Below are 23,538 nucleotides of genomic sequence, written 5' to 3'. Positions count from 1 at the left end.
AGCTGCGGGCTGATCAGAGGGCAGGGAGCTGGAGGATCCATCCACAGCAGGTACCAAAGCACCTGGCTGCTGCCTGCACCCGGCTGGATGGTGCACCCCACCCCACCAGGATCCCATCCCCCCTCCCCGGACCAAGAGAGGAGGGTGGGCACTCACAGCTGGTGGGCACTGCAGTTGTAGAACTTGAACTCCGTGCTGACAAACGTTCTCCCTGTCTCCTGAGACTTCAGCTGCAGCACCACGCCAAACCAGTCTGCAGAGAAGGACAGAGCTGCTCAGTGCCCGGGGTAATGGGGGAACACAGGGTACCTGGCCACAAGCCCCCCGACCCAGATGAGAGCAGATGGCAAAATGCATGGGAGGGGTGGGGGCCACAGCTGAAACAAGTTCGGGATGACATCCCATTCCATATTGGACTTCTGCCTCCTGCACAGAAGCACACTAATTCAGCCTTGCCCAAGATCAGGAGATAAGATTGGAAGCAAGGCTGTTAGCAGTGCTTTTTGGGAGCCTTAGCCCTTAGGAGCAGATTGCTGTGCTGTGCTACATCCAATGCAGCCCTGCCACCGCTGTGGGCCATGGCTCAAAGGGTTTGCCACTCCTCAGTCTCCACATTGTGTCATGGAGACACAGAGCATAACTGACACCTGGAAGGACACCAAGGAGAAAATGAGTTTCAAGCAAGTAGCGTTTTCTTTATGGAAAGAGAAAGAACAACGGTGGTGATGTTAATGAGGGGAACAACCCAAAACTGTTTGCTCACCTTGATCCACTGGTATGGCCGGGACATCCCTGGCAGCCGGTGAGACACACACCACACGGCTGCCCACCACCTGGCCCTCCACCTCCGTCAGGTTCCCAAAGAGGCAGGTGACACCAGCTGCCAGGTCTGGGGCATCGCTCACCAGCAGGCTGAGCTGCATGGGGGCACAGAACAGCAGCACGTCAGCGGGACAGCCCTGATCTGCCTCGTGCAGTCAGCACTGCTGCTCTGCTGTGACTGAGTCCTACAAATCTCACTCTGTATGCAGAGCTGGGATTGCCCTGAGCCAACGCCTTGGATTTGGCTTTGTTGAATCACGCTCAGTTCTTGTGGACCTAATTTGGTCCCTCTGGATGTCATTCAGTGTTGCACAATTTAATAATACACAAACACCTTGCTGAGCCTTTGCAATTCAAAACCCTTGTGCATGGTGTGAGGTTAACACAATGAACATTACCAAATGGTATTTTAGCCAAGATATTTTATAGATGGTATAGTTAGACAGATTATTGTGATGGAAAAGAGACAATCAAAACAGAGAGAAATGCTCACTTATGTCTCGGGCTCACAATAAGAAACTCCAAAGGAGCGATCTCCAGAAGGAGATCCTTCCCCAGTGGTGGTCAGCCCTTAAATGGGGTCTGGGAGAGATGGAGCCAGACTCCACCCCTTCTGGTCACACAGGTGCATTGCCTTCACCTGTGCTCTCACGGCTGACTCAGTGTTCGCCTTGAGTGATCAATCAGGCTTTGATTCAGCAGCTCCCATACACCTTGCAACCCTCAACTGCATCAGGAACCTGCACAGCCAGGAGCAGCTCCCAGCATGTGCAGCAGCAGTGAGCTCCCCATGCAGCCTGGCCCCAGGGGAGGCTGCAGCTGCTGCATCCCATCCACGGGCACCAGGAGCTCAGGAGAAGCAGCTGGGATGTTCAGAGCGCCAGCTCTGGGCACAGCTTCTGGGGAAACAAAGCCTTCCCTTTCAACAGCTCACGAAACCAAACTGAGAGAAATGTGAGCTGGGGCCCACGGGGAAGGGGAATTTGTTGCTGTGATCCCTACACCCTCTTCTCCCCCTACTCCCTCTACAAGCCTGACTTCATGGGAAAACAGTTGTGCAGTGGGGAGGGGAGAAAGGCTGGAGAGCGGAGTGCTTACCGGCAGGCTGTGCTGCGACACGGAGATGCTGCTGGGCTGCACCATGATGCTCATGCACTGCCCGATGCTGTCGGCAAAGCGGTGCGGCTCGTCGGCTCGCTCACAGCTGTCCCGCGGGGAGCACCTGGGGAGCACATCATCAGCACAGGGAAATGCACACGGAGCTGTGAGGTGAGCAGAGTCTCGGACAGGGGAAGGACTGGGGGTGATGCTCTGCCCAGGACCAGGCATGGATCGCCAGGTTCGGACCAAGGGGCCCTGCACACCTTGTTCTTGTGAGCCGTGAATTCATGAGACAGATAGAAAATAAAACGTAAAGAGCTAACTAGGTGATGCCTCCATTCCAAGTGAAACGAAAACACACAGCTCGTTCATCATCTTTTCCTGGTGCTGAGGAATGCATTGTGCCAGGAGCAGGGATCTCCTCTCCAGTGGCTGCAGGCTGCTCCTCACCAGCTGTCCTGCCCCGCTCCCAGATCCCTCCTGCTCCTACCCTCAGGAATGCATCCCATGATCCCAATTTTCCTATGGCAGGTGTCCTCAGAGCAGAGCGAAATATTGATGCAGAATGGGGGCAAGACAGAAAGAACAAGTCTAGTGCTAGAATGGGAAGGGGACAGAAAACAGCTCCGAAACAGAAGGAATGGCAGAGCCATGGCTGCAGCTACGGCTGCTGCAGGGAAACGTGTGCCTGAGTTAATGCCAGTGGTAACAGAGTGCCCACTGGGAAACCAGGGAAGGACTGTTCATGTCTCTGACAGCACAGCACAGTGCTGGGATCCCCCAGGGATTTTCTATTCTGCACCGTTTGGGCAAACTCTCTTCAAAACCCACTCCCCAGCAGCAGGTGACACAGTGCCCTGCTGATGCGTTGATGAACTACCAGCAAACTTCACCACTCCTCATGCAGCAGTGACCTCAGACCCCGCTCACGATGGTGGTGCAGAGGTCGAGGGATGCAGGCGATGCTGACGGCCCCATGAGCCATCAGTGTTCCTCTAAGAAAAGCAAAGCTCACCCTTTCCCCTCCCAATGCCCACTGTGACACCCTGCACACACTGCTGCTCTCCTCAACCCCTCACTGTTGGGTTTTTTTGGAGTATAATGGAGCTAAATATGAACACTGCCAAAGGAAGAGTTATTGAGGTTTAAGTGAATCTTTGAGATAGCTTTAAAGTGAGCTCTTGACTGGAGCCTTTATCTCATTGACTCGCTGGAATGGCTCTTTTTTATCATACTATTTATGGCAACAGCCCTAACAGAGATAAATAGGTCTGTAGACAATAACAGACTTGCAGAGAGCAGCATACAGAAGAGCCTCACAGGTTTCGGATCCCACAGGGCTGAAGAGAGTCTTTAACAATCTCCTCGAGGCCTCTGCTTGCTCCCAACAAGCTGCTTGACTGATTGGAGGAGGAGTGAGCCTTCCTCCTGCTATGAGGAGAACGCTGGGGAGCTGTGCAGGAGGACAAGCACCTGCCACACACAAGTGGCTGAGCACCTTCCAAAGCACCTTGTGTCCTGGGTGCCCCAAACCACGTGTGTAATGCTCCCAGGGTGCTCCAGCCATGCAGCTCCGTGCATGGAGTCACCCACACGTGTGCACTGCAGAAAGTTCACTCCTGAGCACCTCTGCTCTTCCAGTCTGAGTGTGCACGTGTACGTGCAAGCATCCCAACGGAGCCTCCATCCCTAACTCAGGGCTCTGGCAGCAGCACACCTGCAGCAGGCACTGCTCCCTGCATCCATCTCACACATCCAATGCGTTGCTATTTGCAACCCAGAACCCACAACGAACAGGAATGCTTTGGCAGCCCTCAGAGCACAGCGGGAGCATCCCAGCCTGCCTTCACCGAGCCACAAGCAACTGGTGGGAGGGGAACAACACACACACGAGTTAGAGGAGAAAGCTGACATTAAACACAAACACTCGAGCGCTTGGGGCCTCCCAACAAATATGACAGAAGCTCCAGGAAGAGCAAGATAAACTCAACTAGTTACAGCTTAAGACAGAGGCTCAAAACACGATCGTTGCCTCAAGCAGAGCAGGTAGTGCAGGGATGAGAAATGCCATCGGGGAAGGAAGTGTTGGCGGGAGGATGCTAATGCCCAAATGTCACAGCCAAGTGGGCAGAGGAAACAGCACTCTGCTCTTCTCTTGACATTGAGAGTTTTCTCTCTGCAAAATGAAGATAACAACCTTTACCTCCTTCCCAGGTGGCTTATGAAGATGCAGTTCATTAGCATCAGGAAAGCACTCACTGATCCTTGCAGAGGAGCTGCTACAGGGGTGCGAGGAGCAGTAGCGAAGGCATATCCATCCAGCCTGCCTGCAGCTTGCATCCAGCAGAGACCCTGTGCAGATTGCCACCTGGGGATGCAGTGCAGCATGGCACTGGGGCTCTGTGCACCAAGGATGCTCCTGCAACAGTTTCACCCTATTTCCCTAAATGCAGCACCAACCCCTTGCAAGCCACAGAAGCCCTAGCGAGTGTTGGAAGCTGTTTTGCACCCCAAAGCACGCAAGTCCCTAATCCAGGCCGGATTTTGCATTCGAGCCTGCCTTCCTCCTCTCTCTCCCTCCAACACCTGCTGCTCAGGCATGTGGCCAAGCGTCATTGTGCGGGGCCCTGAACTCTGCTCTGCCTCCGCCCTGATTTCCATGCATGTAAGGGGGCTGCTTTGCAAGCTGGCACAGGGCCGGAGGGATTTCTATTCCTCTCCTCCTGCATCCTCTGGGTTTGCCCTTCCTCCCCCCCACCAGTGTTTGCCTGGTGGTCCCCCTTCCGCCATAGGAAGTGATCATTCTTGTGGCGGGGGAAAGAAAGAGCCCAAACACCTCCTGAATGCAGAGAGCATTTCCTGCAGTGCCCCTGGGAACAGCCCTCACTGCAGTGCCTGGGACGTGTGGCTTCGCCCCCTGGAACAGCTGCAGCTGCTGCTCCCTGCCCTCACCATGCTGCGTTACAGCAGCTCTTCCAGCTCTGTTCAGTGGTGCTCAGTGCTGCTCTCCATTCCAAAGTCCTGCTCAAATCATTAAACCCACTCTTGCCTCTAAAAATTCCCCTTTAATCAGGAAAGACTGTCGGCTCAGGCAACTGGGAACATGCAAAATGGAATGGCTGTGCTCCCCCAGGTTTCAATTCTGCTTTCTTGCGCCGTCCCATGCCGCCTCCCTGCATGCTGCACTCTCCAAAAGATCAAATTCACCTTCCTTCAGGAGCTCAGGGATCTTCAATGCTCCTCAAGCCACAATGCAGGAAACACTCATGGGAATGGAAGGAGGGATTCGAGGGACCTCAGCCTCATTTTGCTTTTTGCACAGAAAGCACTGGGTGCTGCTGAGAGGTGCTTTACTGCCATGGTCAGACTTACGTGTGGTGCAGCGTGCACCAGCCGCAGTGAGGGTCCCCCGAGCTCAGGCACTCTGCACAGGTCGTGTACTGCTCACAGGACTCCACAGGCACACGGGACACCTGCAGGGGACAAGGGACAGGCACAGCTTCAGTGGGTCTGGTGGCACAGAGTGGCTGAGTGGGGGAGGTGGGTGAAGCAGCACAGAAGTGATTCACAGACTTGGAGCTCAAGGTTGGCCAACAGTAGGTAATGCTATGTGCTGAACTGTCAGGACCTGCAGGGTGCAGCTCACCCAGCCCAGTGGGACACGTCACCGAGTCGCAACACAGTCCTGATCTATTGATCAGCACTGAAAACCCCAAAACTCCATCCAGGCAGCTCTTGAATGCCTCCAGAGAAGGAGACTCCACCACCTCTCTGAGCAGCTCCAGTGCTCCACCACTGCACTGTGAAGAAGGGTTGGCTGCTCTCAGCTCACTGCTACCTCCAGCACAGGGACATTTCCAACAGCACCCAGCTCAGCCCTGGAGCAGCAGCATAGCGACGGCTGTGCATCCATTTAATGGTGATGTCAACTTCAGCAAGCCTTGGCTGGGTTCCCCAGTGCTGAGCAGCAGCACCGGGGTGGCTGTGAACTTGCCCATGCCCAGCTTTGTGATCAGCAATACTGCAAAAGGCTGTGGTGCCACGGCTGTACACAGAATCAATTTCAAGGACCCTAAATGCATCGTAAGTACACACAAATCCCGATGGCAAAAGCTGTCTTCCCGCTCCTGCTTTGGGATCCCTCAAACTGGTGCACGCATAACGTTTCTCCCACAAAAGAAGAAGGGAACCAGATATGCAAGTAGTCAGGGAAAGAGCAGTTCCTGCACGGGGCCGGCCCGCGGCTGGCAGCAGCTGGGCAGCTCTGAAAGGAGCAGTGTGCGCCCCACAAAGGCCGCTGTCACGCCAAGTGCTGTTGACACAGTGAGAACCCAGTTCCTCTCTAAACATGACACCAATAGGGCCGCTATTCTTCTTGTTTCCTGAGCCCTACTCGACAGCTTCGCCTACAACAAAAATTGCACAGGGGTTGGGGCTGTGTTTTCTGACGCGTGCAGGGGGAAGATGGGAGCAGGGCATGCACACAGAGCTGCAGTGCTGGGGGGGATGCAGAGGGGCCTCATTCAGACCGCATGCCCCAACCCCACTGCACTTCACAGCTCACGGGAAATCGGTGTTGAACGGGGAGATGTTGGCCAGCTCTGTGTAATTAAAGCTATCCATCACTCAGCCAGCAGGAGCCCAGGCTTGATGAACTTTTCCACTGTGATTCTTACTTCTTTTGTGCAACTATGCCGCTGCTTTGTGCTGCTGCAGGAGACTCATGGGCAGGAGCACGGGTTCTCCAGTCCCAGCTGTGAACAGATTAAAGCAACAGAGCAGGGGAAAGCCAAAATTTCTCAGGAGTTTGTACAAAGTTTGGTACTTTTCCTCCTGCTGCTCCTTCTCCCTGCTGTGCCGGGGACCTCAGGTCCTCAAGGTTCCACCTCACCCTACACAAAGCAGAGCTCACACCCCTGCAGCCCAGGACAGCCACACAGTGCCCTGTGCAGGACAGCAGTGGGATGGGAGGAAAGCAAAAGGGAAACAAGTTGGAAGGGGGGAGCCCCACAGAGCACCATGGCATGGGAGGACCCTATCCATGGGGTCCTGGCATGCAGCAGGGGCCCCACTTTGCTTTCCCATGGGGTGGTTGGGCATCCATGGACGCCACAGCACTGGGCAGACAGTGGCAGAGACAGTGTTTCCATGGCTATGGGGAGGAATCTTTGATTACAGCACTGCAGAAGCATGCACAGCAAGCCCCTTCAACTCTGATCCAAGCAACCTTGGCAGTGAGTATGGCTCCACTGCTGGAAGAACCTCATCAGCACCTTCTCAGGATGAGCAGCAGTGGAGCACAGGGACCCAGATGCTTCCCGAGCAGGTCTAGCACAATTCCCAGCTGCACACACTGGGGTGCTTTCCCCAACACATGTGCAGCAGTTGCCTCCAACCCACGTGCATCACCACTGCCACCACGAGTGGCCATCTCCAAGCACTGGCACCGACTTCTGACAAATGGCACTGCGAGACCATCCTGCTGCTGGGACTCCTCCTTTGTGCTGATTAGCCCGAGCCTCTGGGGAACTAATTAATAAGGATGAAAGGGGAGTGCTTTCCAAAATGTCTGGGCTCAGGTGGGGATCAGAGCGATGCAATGAACTTTTATCTCGCATTGATTCGTGGCCCACGTCCAGCCCTCGTGCCGTGCCACACACAGCTCCCTGCAGCCACAGATGTGTCTGAAGAGGAGAGCAGAAAACGAGTTCAGGTGAATAATCCTGAGGTGCACACTGCCACCCCTCTCTACTTCGCAGGCAAGGAGTGAAAACAGAGCTCTGCACCATTCTGGAGCTGTGCCTGATGTCACAGTTCGGGGTGCAGCAGACACTGTTGGGCTGTGCTTGTTGAAAGTGCTGCTTTGCTTTCAGCTCTCCGCTCCCCTCTCCCTGCAGCCCCTCCCGAGCTGCCAGCCCAGAGCTCAAGCATTCAGTGAAGTTGTTAAAAGGATCGTGGCAGGCTAAGATAAAACAGAGGAGTTTAACATGACAAACAGACTCCTAAATGGGATTAGAGCCTTAATGAAAACAGTAATGAATGAATGAGGCAACCAAATATTACCCATTAATATTAGACAGATAGATTAGATCCCTAGGCACTGCATTTAAAAACGACATGAAATTACTTCAATTACTCTGCATTGATAAATAACAAGGCCATATTTACTGTTAAAAGACATTTCCTCCTCCCTCCCCAGCACTCACAAGGCTTATCCCTCCCCAGGGGGACAGCAGACCTTGCAGAGCTGAGAGTGGGGCTGGGAGCTCCCCCCTTCCTCCCTTCCCAAGCACCAGGCAGCATTTCCATCATATCTCCAACGTCTCCAGTACTCAGGGCAGTTCCCAGTCACTGCATTGAGTCCTTGCATTTCTGTGCAGGAGCCAAGCATCACACACTTGGAACCTGCTGCTCGCAGCCATGCACTCTGCAGCTCTGCATTCTCCTTCCCGCCCAGCAATTGTGAAATGAACCTGATTAGAAGCTCTTCTAATGAAGAGATCAGGGAGAGGTGGGTCCTGGGTGCTTGGTGGCATTGATCTGCTGGTGATAGAAAGCAGCCTCTGTGCTTTCAACCCTGAAACAACAGGTGAAGGAAGGACACGGGAATGAACAAGGCGCTCAGCTCTGCCCCCCAGCCCAGGGGATGGGTGATCCTCACAGTGCTAAACCCGTATAAATCTTACTTAATGAAATGATACAAAGAGAAGAATAAATAGTGGTTAAATCATCCCCTACAGCAGATTTACACTGGAAACAAAGCCTGCTCAGACAGCAGCTGGTTTGCACAGCAGCCCTCAGCATTCCCTTCCCAGATGCTGAGGGACTGCTGGGCAGCACAGTGCAAGGAGCCAGGGCTGCTTTGACCCCAGTGAGAATGAGGCAGCAAAACCACCATCACGGTGCCCTCCTGCCCTCTGAAGGAGCTCCCAGCACTTCCAAACAGGATTTTCTCTCTGCCCATGTCTTCCCACAGGCTGGAGGAGCGAAGGGACTGCAGGATGCAAACCCCAATCCACGCAAAGGCAGTGGATGGGAGAGCTCCTGTGGGGGGCAGCAGTGCAGGGCACGCCCCTGGGAAAAAGAGGTGAAAAACTCCCTGCAAAAAGGGAATAAACCATGCTGCAAAAGGAAAGCTGCCTGTGCAGCCCAGTGCAAAGGAGGAACAGACTGATGGCTCTATTTCTGAGGCACTGGCAGCTGACGTTGGCAAATGAACCTCTGCAGTCATCTGCTTCCCCTCTTTGTTCTTTCCTCATAAAACTGGAGCAGGGGTAGGAAGGAGATGCGTTCAGGGTGAGCAGTGGGCAGCAATGGTTGTGCTCCTTGCTTCCCATCTTCCCCACATCCCTGCTTACCCTTTGCCTCACCCTGCTGCTGAGATGCTCCATTCAGACCTCAGGATCATCATCCCTCAGCTCTCACCTGCAGGGCACGAGCTGGCACAAGGTGGAGAGGAAAGGACAGGCAATGGCACAGAGCAGCACATAGGGCGATGGCACATTTACTGCTGGTGCAGAGCTTCCCTTCCATTCCATGCGTGGATGCTGAGGCTCATGGTGGCCCTGCTTCTCTCCCCGAGCCCAGCAATCAGCAGTGCAGACAATTTGCTGTTTGGCTGCTCTGACATTCCCATCATTTCTGAGTATCAAAATGAGAAAGGCGTCGGGCCCTCAAAGCCCGACTGAAGAATAATTGGAAATCCAGAGTGGCACTAAATGTTATTTTCTAAATAAAACGCATTCAATTAAAGAACACGAGGCTGTCAAGCATTTAAAAAGATTAGTTAGAGCAGAAAAAAAGTATTCAAACCTTCAGAGACTGCATTACACGCACAGGATCCCCTCTGTTCTTAGGGACAGGCGGGAGACAGGACACAGAACAACACAGCTATCACCCACGTGCTTTCACACCAGCACAATTCCACTTCAGCTGTTGCACAGCTGCACAGAGGGCTGTGCTCTCCAACCTCGGTGACAAACAGGCACAGATGACCTCGTGCTGCACAGCACATCTCCCAGGTTGCACGGTGCTGCCGTTTCATGGCAGCACTCATTGCAAAGCAGCGATGCCCACATCCCCCCAGCAATCTGCAGGGCTGCAGATGGGGTGCCAGCCTTGCGAGAGCTCTGCCTGCTCCCTGCACGACCACCACTAACGCAGCAGACACACTCCAGACTCCAGCGACCACACAGTGCCCACCTCAACGCACGCAGCGGGCGCTGCTAAACCCTCACTCGGAGCCCAGGAAGTCACAGCCAAACAAAGCCGACCCCGAGTGAGATCTGTGGCTCTGGCACATTTGCAGGCTGCACGAACGGGGGCAGATGAGACACTCTCAGCTCAGATCCTCCGTTCCAGCCGCTCTCCCCAGCAGCGCCGGTGCCTTGAATTAATACGCGCTGCCAAGCAGGCGCACGGCGGGGAAGGTGCAATTATTTACACGTCTGCTCTCTGCTTCCCTGGACGGAGCAAAGACAGGTGAGCTTTCTTCACACGGTGGTTCTTATTTTATAGCTTTCTTCCGAGGAGATAATTGTCACTGGGAACTGCTCGGGTGCAGACGCAACAAATCGCTGACCCGCGGCTGCAGCAGCACGCAGCGTGGGAGAGGGGAGCGAGCACACAACGCTGAGATGGATTGATTCCAGCCCTGCTACCAGGCAAGAAGGCAAATCCCTCTCTCCCAGGGTTTCATTAGCTGGGAATGGCTTTCTAACGAGATTTACACAATCTAGCCCGGAGCCTACACATTTTGCTCTGCACCCAGAGACAATAACATCGGGGAGTGGAGGAGATGCCTTCTTTTTTCTCTGGTCACCCATAATTCAGCACTGTTACAGCGCTGCCATCGATGTGATTACACCAAGTGCAAAAATAAAACAAAAACACGCCTGTCTCTAGCATTAAGTCTCCAATTTCAAGTGACCCGAGCCAGGAAAATTTATAGTTATGGGGACCACGTTCAGTCCATTAAGACAGGATAGGAAATTGCCAGATGGGATCACGACAACATCCTCACCTTCCTCCAAGCACCACTCCCACTACAATGCAGAACCACAGCAGCGTGGGGCTGCTGGAATGGGCTCTGCCTGTGTTGGGGGTGATGGCAGCACCTCTGGAAGCACTCAGTGCCCCCACCAAGCTCCCCCTGCTGAAGCTGACCCACACCCACACTACGTGCAGAAACCAGCCCTGCTGCTTTGCAGGGATGCTCCCGGAGCTGAGCTCCTGCCATGCACACCGACAGCAAAGACCCAACGTGGAAAAACCCAGCCCGCCTGCAGCTAACAACTGGAGCTTACACTTTGCAGTTGCAGCAACGCTGTTTCTGGCACAATTTCTCCAATAACACAGTTCCAGTGTGGTCAGCTCTTTTTAAATGGAAGGGATCTCAGCGAGCTGTCTCTGCGGGCAGGGCTGTCTGCTGGCTCACACCATGGCCCGGCCACGTGAGGAGGAGTTATTTTCACACCCATCCTTTCCCTTTGATTCCTCTCCCAAAAAGAATAAATTAAAATCAACCAAAACCAACACTTATCATCGTGTTCTTGTAGAGGTATTAATAGCACCCAAAGCACTGACAGTTGCCTGTGAGTCACTGCTGAAAGGGATGGGAAAAACCTGTGGATTGCTAGGAGACGATGCAGAGTTCCTTGTGAGCTGCAGCACCAAGCACCAGCTCTGGGACAGAGGGTGCCCCCACTCGATACAGCTGTCCCCTGGCTGTGCCCATCCCATCCCTCCATGCCTCCTTTTCATTTCCAGGTCCCATTGCTGTGGTGGGAGCATCCTGCCCATGCACTGCTCCTGCGCTCAGCTCCGCTTCTGCTTGAAAGGAAGCATGAGTGCCAATTAAACAGCCACCAGGGCACCGAGCAGATAAATATGTGTGGTGAGAGAAACTGGAGAGACACACTCTGAAGTGGAGCCAACGAGGGGAGGAGGGAATGTGTCATTGTTGGTGGTGGCAGAACTTCAGAGCAGTGCTCATCACGCACAGCCCATGCAGAAGTCAACCTGCAGCCGTGCCCCGTGAGCACGTTGAGCATCTGATTACCCCCAAACCTTCCTCCTCTTCACTGCCCCAACTTCGGGTCTGAGCACACAGCACAGTGCTCCATCCCACCTGAGGGCTGGGCACAGCAGTGATTCCCAGCACGTGCCCAAACACCTATGCCAAGTCTCCAGCAGCTGCACCTCTCTGTGTGCAGTGCTCAGAGATGACCACAGCCCCAGGCGTGGCCTTTCCCTGCCACCTCGTGGCTTAAAAGCCACCAAACCCCCCCAGTTCTGCCCAGCAGAAGCAGGCAGCATGGCACAAAGCTTGGTCTCAGAGAGGCCAACAAAACTGCTTCTGGAGCCTGCCACAGGGCCACAATGCCCAACTCCACTGTCATGCTTTGTCTGCACAGATAACAAGCAGGGAAACCAGCACTGCTGCATCAGATGAACTTGGGACTGACAGTGCCACAGAGATGCTCTACATAGCAGAGACACCTCAAGGCAGAAACAGCAAAATCCCACCTGAGCTCCATCTCTTACTGCTGTAACCAGCAGGTTGGCACTGCCAGGGGTCAAGAAGGTTCAAAGGAACAAATCCCAGTCTATGTTATTATGCAAAGGAGCAGCCTGGCACCCATGAAGCCTCGGTGGCAACCCAAACAGTGCCACAGATGGACCCAGCTACTGCTCAGAGCAACCTGAAACCACACTACCAGCTGCTGCCACTTCCAGATGTGACACGGGGTGGGCAACGTGCCCCCACTGCTCACGAGGACAAAGGCTCAGTGAGCAGTTCACCCCTCCAGCCACAGCCTCCCCTTCCTACACCCAGCTTCACCCAGCTACGAAACGTTGCACTGAACGGTGATGAAGAATGGTGCTGTGGGCACAAGGACCACAGGCACTGCTGGTGTCTGCCCTGCTCTCATCCCCGTTGTGTTTAGTCTGCTGGGCACATTCCTGCACGTCACTAAGACAAACAGCAGATTATTCTCGGGGCTCCTTCGCCTCACGCATGGCCCAGAAACGTGGAGCTATTGCAGCTCCCACAGTCTTAGGGCAGGGCTGCAGCTCTGGGGGCTGCGTGCACAATGCTCTAGAAAACCTCAGCATCTCCACTGCAGTTTTACAGGGCAAACATTTTGCCGTGGAAGAGGACAGAGCAGGGAAAGAGAGAACAAAACCCACAAGCTGTGTTTTTCTGCTTTGCAACCAGCCTTAACTTTTATATGTAGTCCCAGCTTGAAACACCATTATACCCACCTCCCCTGGGGCACAGGCATCACTTCCAAGCTGTCTGGAATCCGCAGGAAATCTTTTTTTTTTTTCCCCTGATCATTTGAAAACTTTCCTAATGCTTTGGTGGGAATTTGGTTTCCAGCTGCATAACTGTTGTTCAAGTGGTGCCAGTGGGACGGCCCCGAGATCCCACAGCCTGGGCTGGTGTGTCCTAAGGTTTCAGCTGGAACTGACTGCCTCTTTTGGCTCTGCTCATTTCAGTGTTACTGCAAGAACCCATGCTTATAGCTGTATTTCCCACTGTGATCTGAACTGAAACCAAAAAAAAAAAACAACCAAACAATGCAGAGGCTGAAGGCCAAAGCCCAACCAATCTGATTTTGCAGAACTTTTTGGATCCTTGAAGGGAAAAAAAAACCCTCTGCCCCCACAGGGAGCAGGGACAGAGCAGCTGCGGGCTCTGTGCTGCAGCACAGCCCTCTCCACCTCCCTGCAAAGCACTCTGAGCTGTTACTGGAGCATCCAGCAGCTCATTGCCCGCTCTCTCTTCCTGCAAACTTCATAATAATAAAGTGATCCTCTACACCGTATCCCTTTTTCCATTTCACCCTTCACTGGATCATTTTATGCATCTATTCCCATTGCTAATTCAAACTAATTAAAGGATAAAGTAGAATAATTTGTGCCATTTCAGAGCTCCTTTCACCATATTGTGAGTTATGTTTCTTTTCTGTTCGCGCCTGGTGTGAACGATCCCTCTCCTCGCCAGCTGAACAGACTCATTGCTGGGGGGACAGTCAACAGCAGCACGGGGAGGGGGAGACTTTTATACAGCTCTGATAGAGACAAAGAGGAACACAGAGGTCTGGCTGTGTCCTTGAGCATCCCCAGTGCTGCTGCAGCCTTGCTGGAGTCACCTGAGGCCAACAGGGGCAAAACCCCTATAGCTCAGCACAGCCCCTGCACTGCTCCGGCGTGGCCATCATGCATGAGAAATCCCAGCTTGCTTTGGTGGGGAACCCTAACACTGCACTGGTCCCCAATCTGTGCTGCAGCACAAAAGATGCAGAGGGGGCACAGCAATGCAGTGCTCCATGGAGCCCCAGCAGCAAGCAGAACCCATGCACAGCAGTGCTCTGAGCAAGGGATGGCTGCGTGTGTACGTGCATGCAGGGAAACTCTGGAAGTATTTCAGGACTGCAGTTGCCTGTCTGAAAATTAAACAATGGGTCTGTGGATGGGGAGGAATCGCAAAGGGAAGCACATACATGGGAACCCTGTGGCTGTGACTGGCAGGGGAAAAAATAGACTAACACAAAGTAAAACCAACCCAAAACAAACAAACCCCGCGAGCAAACCTTGCAAGCACTTGAAAGCAATAGCCGTGTGAGCAGCGTCTAAAATACATCCCATAACCAAAACAAACCCAGTGACCCCTGACGTTGAGTTTTTACACAGGGGCTGTTTCTTACTGCTTCTTGCAGGAGAGTTTACTTTTCAAGTATGTGTTACTTCAAAGCTGCCCGCCCTTCGCCCTCACATTCCTGGTGGCTGCCTGTACCTCCCAGCAGCTCTGCCCCTGAGCCCCAAGACACAACAGCCTTGTGGTCAATTGGCATTCATTAGCACATCCTCCTGATCACATAGATATGGTTAATGAACCCAGACGAGCTTATATTTCTTAATTATTGCTAATTGGCTACAGAAAGGAAAGTGGAATAAGCCCTGCATGGCTGCACGTGATGCAGGAGCGTGGGACAAGCAGGTGCTGCAGCACAGCCCTGCAGTGATGCCCAGCTCAGTGGTTGTCCACCAGCAGACAACACAGAAACATAATCTGCTCCTTCTTCTGTCCTTCTTCATGAATCCATCCCATTTTACCCACATCTCCTGCATTTTTTATCGTGTTTTCTCACTCCTTTTCTGAGCACCATCAGTATTTACAGCACCTCTACCCCAGAACTGATGGAGCTCTTTGTTTTCCTCAGATCCCAAACTCTTTTAAATCACCCTAGCAGTGCCCTTCTGCCTTCCCCTCCATCAGCACCCAGAAAACTCAGCCCAACACAACGGGCTTTGCTCAGGAGTTACACACACACCATGGGGTCACAGGACAGGGAGTGGTGAAACAAATCATCTCCAGCAGCTCCACAGCTCCTGACACAGGGGCATGTGCTAAGCAAATATTTCACTACTAGCAGAGCAGGCGGAGAGACAGCTTTTCCCTACAGCCCTAGTGATGTACAGACAGGAGGGAGGAGGCTGTAGGGTGCAGATACCCAGGGGCTAGTTGTAGGCACAGTGGTATTTAAGGTCCATTTAAGGTCCATGTGTCTGCAGCTTTAGAGATGGCAGTGGTGGATCTGGTGGCAGCTCCCCAACTCTGGCACCTGACGCCTGCAGCAGCCAGGCTCTGACTGGAGGAAGGGGGAACCTGCTGGGCTGCACTCCCCTTCTCCAGGGCACAGGGGCTCCTTTCAGCAGCCCCACAGCATTTTCATCACACTGCTTTGTATTTCCACATTTATAACCCTTGATAAGGTGGTGAAACCTCTTGGAGGTGACAGTCCCTACGCTGATTGAGCCTCTACTCACTCCTTGATTATAAATAACACAGCATCATAGCAAAGGGACCAGCACAAATGAGGAGATGTTACAAAACAAAGGAAAGAAATGCTCACTCCTCTCTGAGGATCACAGGAAAATTACTCCAAGAGAAGAGATCCTTTCTCAATGGCAGTCAGGCCTTAAATGAGGTCTAAGAGGGGTGCAGCCTGGCTTCACTCCTTTGGGTCACACAGGTGAACTGCCTTCACCTGTGCTTCCAGGGCTGACCAGCTCTTTTCTCCAGGTGCTCAATGAGCTGCCATCACCCCCTGGTTGCTCTGCACCCATTGCTGCTCTCCCAGCCCCATGCAGCTCTGCTGATGCTCCAGCAGCATCTTATGATGCTCACGCTCTCCTTGTTGCTTGTTGTTGAGAAATGCATGTCTGCTTTAAACAGTCGTGGTCAGAATCACTTCTCTTCTGCCACAAGGGCTATTTGAAGCCAGGTGCAGAGGGAAGAGAGCCTGTGAAAGCTCCTAATGAGCACTCCTAAATCACGTGTTTAAAGAACTGGTGCTAAGAGGTTGGAAGAAAAGTTTTTTATCCTCCTCTCCCTCAGTTCGTGCTGTGCAACTGTTGCTTCTGTGCTTTGTTAGGTATGAAATCAAATGTCAAATATTCTGCTTTGGAAGGAGTTGGCCATGGCTCATGGAGAGCTCCAAAGGGCTGTAGATAAATTGGAGAGGAGACATGGCTGGGATGGGAACCAGGGGGAGTGGGGAAGGACTTAGCCTCAGATTTCGTGATGAAGTAAATGTTTTCCCTCCTCATTCAGCACAGAGCTGCTCTGAGCATGGAGGGAGGTGTGATCAACACAGAAGTGATACGGATGTGCTGGAAGCACCTGTGTGCACATCACAGCTTGCCATGTGCTCTGAGCACAACCACAGTGCAAAGCAGAGCACTGTACCCATGCACTGGTTTGCTCCCTGCCCACAGCAGCATGGAGCTTGGGACTGCTCCCGTTCTGTGCCATGGGAGCACATCTCCTTGCTGAATCCCACAGAAATGACAGCGTTTATCAGATCAGTTTTGTCACAGGCACGTATCCTATTTCTCTCTTAGAAGCTACAGACTGTGGGCAGCCCTCCCCAGCACACACTCACACGCTGCAGAGCACTCAGCACAGCTGCTCCAGTGCCATTTCACTGTGGCAGAATTCCACGTTCTTATTCCAGATCCTGAGACTTCAGAATACATTTTAGCTGTGCTCTCTCAGGACTTCCAAGGGCAGTTCCCACTGCTCGCAGCCTCAGCTTGGGCCTCTCTCCTCCTCATGGTACTGAATCCCTGCAGCCATCAGGCTCCAGCCGTAGCACACTGGAATAAGAAACAAGTATCCTGCCCTCTATTCTGCTGAGCATTGCCAGGAATGGGGCTGTGAGGGTCAGTGGGGCTGACAACATTTACAGTAACAGCACGGGGGCTCCTGGGGCCATGACACACACCCCCAGGGGGCAGAGGACATCTCTGGGGTGTGGGGGAATCAGCATTCCAGGCACACTCCAGCATTCACATATCAAGGAGCAGCAGCTCTGAGTGCAGTGGATGCTGCTGGCACAGCTGCTGCTCCCTGCATCCCTCCTGCAGCAGGTGGAGGTCTCTGCATACCAGGCGTGCAAAGCTCACACTTAACTCACAGGGTTAACTCAAAGCAACACCACTTAATGGCATCCAGACGTCTTCAGATGTAACCCTCCTCCTGTCTCCACCACCCACGAGGCACCAGCTCTATAAATCTGAATTACACAGTGGTGAGTAACAGCCAATAAAACGCTCAGCAGTCAGCGAACCCAAAAGTCTGGCTCAGTGCATGGGACTTCTGGTGCTGTTTTTGTCTCAGAGAATGGAGCAGATGAGATGTGCTCCAGCTGAGGCCTTGCCTTATTTACACCGTGCTGGCTCCCCAAAGCTGCACACTCCTGTTCACTCTTGGCCATAAATTTCCACTGTATTCTTTTTGGTTTGGCTTTCTACACCCTCTGGGTTTGGCAACTTCCAGGCAGAGATTCATGCCACCTCTATCTTAAGAGCTATGCAAAACACTGAAGATATGTTCCTCATGATACCGTGGTGTAACACAGGAAGATAAAACTTGTTTTTGACCACACGGAGCCAAGAAGGGATGTTGGCTGCCACGGGTTGGGGCTGAAGTGGCACGGTGATGTTGGCATGGTGATGATGATGTGATGGTGATGGCATGGTAGTGGTATCACAGTGATGATGGCAGAGTGATGGTGGCACGGCTACCTGCATGGCAGCTGCCCATACCACACTCAGTCCCACCTCTGTGCTCACCTTACTTACACACCAGCACTTAAAATATACAGGTGAATCAAAAAATAAAGCCATCATAAAGGATGCTCAGACAAAGCTATGTAAAACCACAGCCTCCCAAGCTTGCTGCAGGGAGGGGACTGCTATGCCAGCAGCTGAGGAGCTCATTATCCAAATATTAATGGTTCTGATCCCCAACCCAGCCCCGGGGAGTCCTTACCTGTCGCTCTGACATCACGTACAGGTACTTGTGGTCAATGGAGAAGGCCATGTCCCGGAGCACCGGGCTCCCGTCCTTGAAAACCGTCACCACCTCATATTGAATTCCACCATGGGGAGGCCCATCTGCTCGGATCTGGAAGAAGCACAACCACATTGCAGGTGAAATCACAGCGGCCAAATGCAGACTTTACATTGGGGGTAGAGGGTGAGGGGAAGAGGAAGTGAGGAAAAGGATCTCATTCCAGCACTCGGCTTGGGACCCGGAGGCAGAGCGAGGAGCTGGCAAGCAGTGTGCATGCAGGAATCAGAGCAGAGGCACTTTCTCCATGGGAGCTGCAGTCATTTCCCCATCCCATGAGAACGAAGGAGCTCAGTGAAGTGATGTGAGCACACAGCACTGTGATCGCAGTCAGCAAAAGTGCCTGCAAGTCAGCTCCTGAGCTTGAGGGGAGACTACAGCACTCCACAACCTGGCCAGATTGCTGCAGAGATGGCTTTTCTCCATACCCATCAGGAACAAGACTTAAGACAACCACCACAGAAGCCTCCTAAGACACCACCTCTGCCCAACCCCAGGCAGATGTCGCTGCCATGCCGTTCCTCCTGAGCGCTGCTGAGCGAGCAGAGTGTCAGCACAGCCCCACATCTGCAGGTCCTGCACCCCCAGCATCCAGCTGCACGCCCGCAGAGCTCTGCCCACGCTGTGACAATCCCCAGCGCAGCCAGGAACGTGCTGCCTCCTCCACAAGTTAATAATTGATGGCCTCGGGGGCTGCACGAGGGGAAGGGAGGAGGAGAAACAAACAGTTTACATTGTCTTGCCTACCAGGATTTGCATATTTGAAAAGCCCTTGGATTGCAACGAGGTGCCGACAGTGCTGCAGACGCTGGCGGCGTGCCACGTGCCGGGGCTGGTGCCATGCGGTGACCCCGGGGCTGCAAAGCTGGGAGGGGGCTGCTGGGACTGCTAAATGCAGGAGCCTGATGTCACAGAGATGCCACTCCAGCAGGAAACGCAGTAACATCCTCACACACACACACTCCACTGAGCTCTGCTCCAAATAAACCCTCTTTTAGGAAGCGTTGCTGATGCTTCCCGCTGTACAGGGACACGGGGTACACAGCTGGGTTTAGTTTCTGCATTTCTTTCCTCTCTCCTTACCTGATTTTTCCATGACATAAAAGAAGAGCAGGGGAATGTGAGCGAAGGGAGGGCAGGCTTGGCACCCATGACACCTCTGACTCAAAAGCCCTGAGAACTCAGACAGGAAAATCCAAATAAAGAGGGTCACATCCTGCTTTACTTGCACCTGTGCCAATGGGGGACACCTCAGTCCCTTCCGGAGCCGCTGGGAACCGGAGGTGGTTGGGACCTGCAAACCCCACTGCGGCACCACCACGATCCTGCACCAGCCCAGGGACTCAGGGACAATGCCACGAAGTGACCCGAGGAACAAAGTGCACGGCCAGAGACAGTCGCTTCCAGGCAAACTCCCGATGAGCGGCCAGACGGGAATGGAAGCTGCGGACACAAAGGATCAGCAACCTTTGTACAAAACAACTGTTTTCCAGCACTCCCTCGGGGGCACCGGCAGCTCGTTAGCTTGAGCTTCTTTCTAGTAATGAGGTCAGACAGGGCTAATGAAGAGAGATACCAACGGACCAGCCTCGTGCAAGCCAATCCCAACCAGCAGCTGTGGTCAGGGATGGAGCCAGGAGCATCACCCCAGGGTGGCTGGGCTCCGTAGGGCATCCCACCTGACTCTGTCCCATCCCATAGCCCAGCACTGGCACTACACCCCACACAGCTGTGCATCCAGCTGTGAGCCCAGCAGCTCCAGCTGTGAGCACCCCACACAGTGCCCAGGCAATGGGAGGAGGTGTGCCCAGCGATGCCGGGGTGCTCCACTGCCTCTCTTCCTGAGAGTTGGGTTTCCATGACAACAGAGGATGATGTCAGACGCAAAGAAGGATGATTCCTGTGCATGAGGAAGAAGAAAGGGATCATCTCTGCAGCAGGAAACTTCTTGTTGACTTCTGGAGGGAGAAATAATCCCTCTGCCTACCTTACAGGTGTCCTCCTGGTGCTAACTTTACATTAATAAATGTGGTGCCACAGACACCGAGAAGATAAAGGTGATGAGACAGACACTAAAGGTGCTCTTTTTAAAGGTCTGAGGCTTTGGAGGAGTGAAGGGAGTGCTCATTTCTGAGGACCTGGGGAGCAAAGCTGACCCAGCAGTCTGACCCCAACCCAGCTGGAGATGCAGGATGGGGCTGGGCTGGGCTGGCCGTGCTTCTCTGCAGCCCTACAGCCCTTCCTTGCAGCACACCCAGGATGAAGAGGCATGGAAAGGGTCTGGGAGGAAATCACAGGGAGAATGGGTGGGAGTGCAACAAAACTGTGAGCAGTGGGTGCAGGGAGATGCCTGCAGTGCTGGCAACAGAAACCAAAGGTGTCCAGGACAAGAGTCATGCTCACTGCAGGACACAGGAGGGCAGAACATGGGCTCACACATTCACACGTGAATTGGAAAAGCCACCTGGCATAGATACAGCCCAGATACAGCCCCTTCCTCAGCTACTCCTGGTGCATGTTTACAAATAGGGCCTGAAAGGCGACATAATCTGTAAATCCCAATATCAGCACTGGCTCAGAGCACCAGGCCCAGCAGAACACCCCACGTGACGAAGCAGAACGCTTTTCCATTCAGGAAACCTCAGTCCTTCAAAGGCACAACGCAGATTTATGTGTCTAATACCCCCACGATGCAGCCTGCAGGCATAAGCTCTGCATTATCTTAGGAGATTAGCAAAATACTATATTGTGTCACGTATATGTTGCAGCGTAGCACCCATGGAGATAAGTGCATGAGCCATTCAGGGATCTAATAAAACGTGGAGCTCCCACATGTGCATTGTGCTGGAGGTTCAGGTATTCATCTTGCCCAGCTGGTACCCACATTTGGATTCCATTCCAGCTCCTCCCAGCAGGTTTCCATTAGAAGACACCGAATCTCTTTGTAGGAACTTTCCGTGATTAAATTACCTGTCTGATTTCATTATTAGCGTCTCAATGAGGGTGGCTCTCGTGATGAAATGCTTGTGCCAGAAAACAGCTTGGTATTCCACGGCTGCAGGGACTGACTCCCCATTCAAGGTCATCCATTGGGCTGGTTGGGTAGCAGATCCCAAATCCTCTCCACATGCCACAGCCCCAAAAGCAGTGGCAATGCTGAGATCACACGATCATTCGGGTTGGAAAAGACCTTTAAGATCACCACGTCCAACCCCAACCCACCCCACTGGCTCTTTGTGTGTAACAGTGACAAAGCACCGAGCCCAGCCAACCCTGCAGCCTGCCGACTGCTCCCTTCATGCTGGGATTTCCAGCCCTTCAGGGCAAATGCTATCAAACCACATTGCATTTGTGTAAAATGGACACTTTTCCTACAGCTGTATCGGCTCTGGGAGTGCGCACTGGAGCATTACTGCATCCACTGCCTGAAATAGAAACAGAAAACAACAACAGCCCTCACGGCCACGGTGCATCTTTGTGGAGTTGCCATTTTTTTGCCACTTAAGGCTGCATGTTTTGGCTCTTGGGCATTTCCCATTACAGCTCCACAAAAAGCTTTTTTTCTTTTTTGCTTTAGCTCTGGAAATTCAGCAGAAGGACTGAGGCTGGCAGCAGGGCTCAGAGCCAGGATGGAGCAGTGAGGTTTGGGCTGCCCTTCCCTTACTCCTCCACCCTCAGTTCTGTAGGCTTTCTCCTAACCCAACCTGGCACTGCGGGCAGTTCCTACAAACAAGACTCTCAGCAGAGCAGGAGATCCCAAAGTCAGGATGAGATACAGAAATACCAGCCCAGATCTTCGGTTTGCCTCTCCACCAAATCACCTTTGTGGAAGGGATTTATGTTTCCTAATCCAGTTGAATTAAACTGGGCCGATCACAACCACATCCAACCAGATGCTCAGATGGAGCACACTTCCTCATGGCATCAATGCACCCACACTGGTGCCTCTGCCACCACTGGGAACAGGCACAGCAGGCTGGGAAAACCAGAAGAGAAACTGCATGTCACCTCTAGATGAGAAGTTTTCAAGAGCTCTTCAGGCCCTCTATGAAATGGTTCTGCACATGAAGTACCTCTTCAGCTGCCAGTAAGCACTGCTGGCATCAGGACACTCTGAGATGCTCTGAGACTGGGTCACAGCCATTTGCACGTCACTGATAAAGCAGAGGCAAGTGGAAATTTGCTGGGGATGGTACTATGAGCCCACGGCAGATCTGGGATGCAAACCTGGTGCACCATCAGGCAGCACCTCAATTCCCATCCATGCAGCACCACCTGTTCCCCTCCACGTAGCACTCTGGCTCCCATCTGGGTATCCCCCATTCCCATCTTCAGGAGGACCAAGAGCTGACACCCCTCCATGCTCAGGGACAGCACAGGGTGATTGAGCACACTGCTCTCCACGTGGGAAGTCTCCCCCTTGAAATTAAAGAGAAACAGTAATCCCATTACGTATCTTTCCCTTAAATCACAAACATGTCCGTGAGGAAGTTAATGACAACCCTTACATGCACGTTCAATTTAAATCAGCATATCCAATTAACTTCATTACCTGGAGGCCCCCTCACATTCCAGTCTCTTTCTCTCCTGTCATCTTTTCTTTATGCATTTTTCCCAAACTGGGACAGAATCCATCTGGCTTGGTGAGCATCACCTCTATTTCTACCCCTCTGGGGGAGACCTACAGAGTGATTCATGGCACAAAACACGGTGACACTGGGCTGGGTGGCTATGGCAAAAGGATCCACACTCTCTGGGTGGAGGAAATCCCTCCTTCCCATAGCTGCACTGCTGAAACATTAAATACACCCGATGATCCTCACTGGGCTGTCCTCAAAGAGCATCCTGAGATCACTAGGGAAAGGCAGCACTTCATAAAGAGCTCCAGCAGTGTGCAGGCATTGCAGGGGAATTGCAAGCAGGAGTTTTTCTTGGGTACTGTGGCACCACAGCTGCTCCTTCCATTGACACAAATGCAGGTTTATCTCTTGCAGAGTGAGAGTGCAGCGAGCAGGATGGCAAGCAGTGAGGTGCAGACTGCGGTGAGCTCAAGCCTGAGCTCATGCTGATCAGCCATCATGACCCACATTATTTATAGATCTGAGGTTCCTGCGAATCCAATACTCATGTCAAAAATGTCTCTGCATATATCTTTCACACCCACACGCGTTTCCTAACTCCTCTGC

The 23,538-nt window shown here is 52.9% G+C and overlaps 1 protein-coding gene across 1 annotated transcript in view; it reads right to left on the bottom strand.

Annotated features, from left to right (window-relative positions):
• PLXNA2 (plexin A2) overlaps nucleotides 1-23,538 on the bottom strand; it is a 97,991-nt gene that overhangs the window by 38,991 nt on the left and 35,462 nt on the right. The window contains exons 4-8 of the mRNA XM_065740377.1: nucleotides 18,272-18,406; nucleotides 5,296-5,396; nucleotides 1,921-2,044; nucleotides 764-917; nucleotides 157-253 (exon numbers count right to left, since the gene is read on the bottom strand). Coding sequence (XP_065596449.1) covers nucleotides 157-253; nucleotides 764-917; nucleotides 1,921-2,044; nucleotides 5,296-5,396; nucleotides 18,272-18,406 — 611 coding nt within the window. The remainder of the gene's footprint in view (nucleotides 1-156; nucleotides 254-763; nucleotides 918-1,920; nucleotides 2,045-5,295; nucleotides 5,397-18,271; nucleotides 18,407-23,538) is intronic.

The sequence above is a fragment of the Cyrtonyx montezumae genome, unplaced genomic scaffold, assembly GCF_038088225.1.
Source record: "Cyrtonyx montezumae isolate F1298 unplaced genomic scaffold, pur_monq_1.0 scaffold_26, whole genome shotgun sequence".
NCBI classification, from domain to species: domain Eukaryota; kingdom Metazoa; phylum Chordata; class Aves; order Galliformes; family Odontophoridae; genus Cyrtonyx; species Cyrtonyx montezumae.
This window is presented reverse-complemented; position numbering and strand designations above follow the sequence as displayed.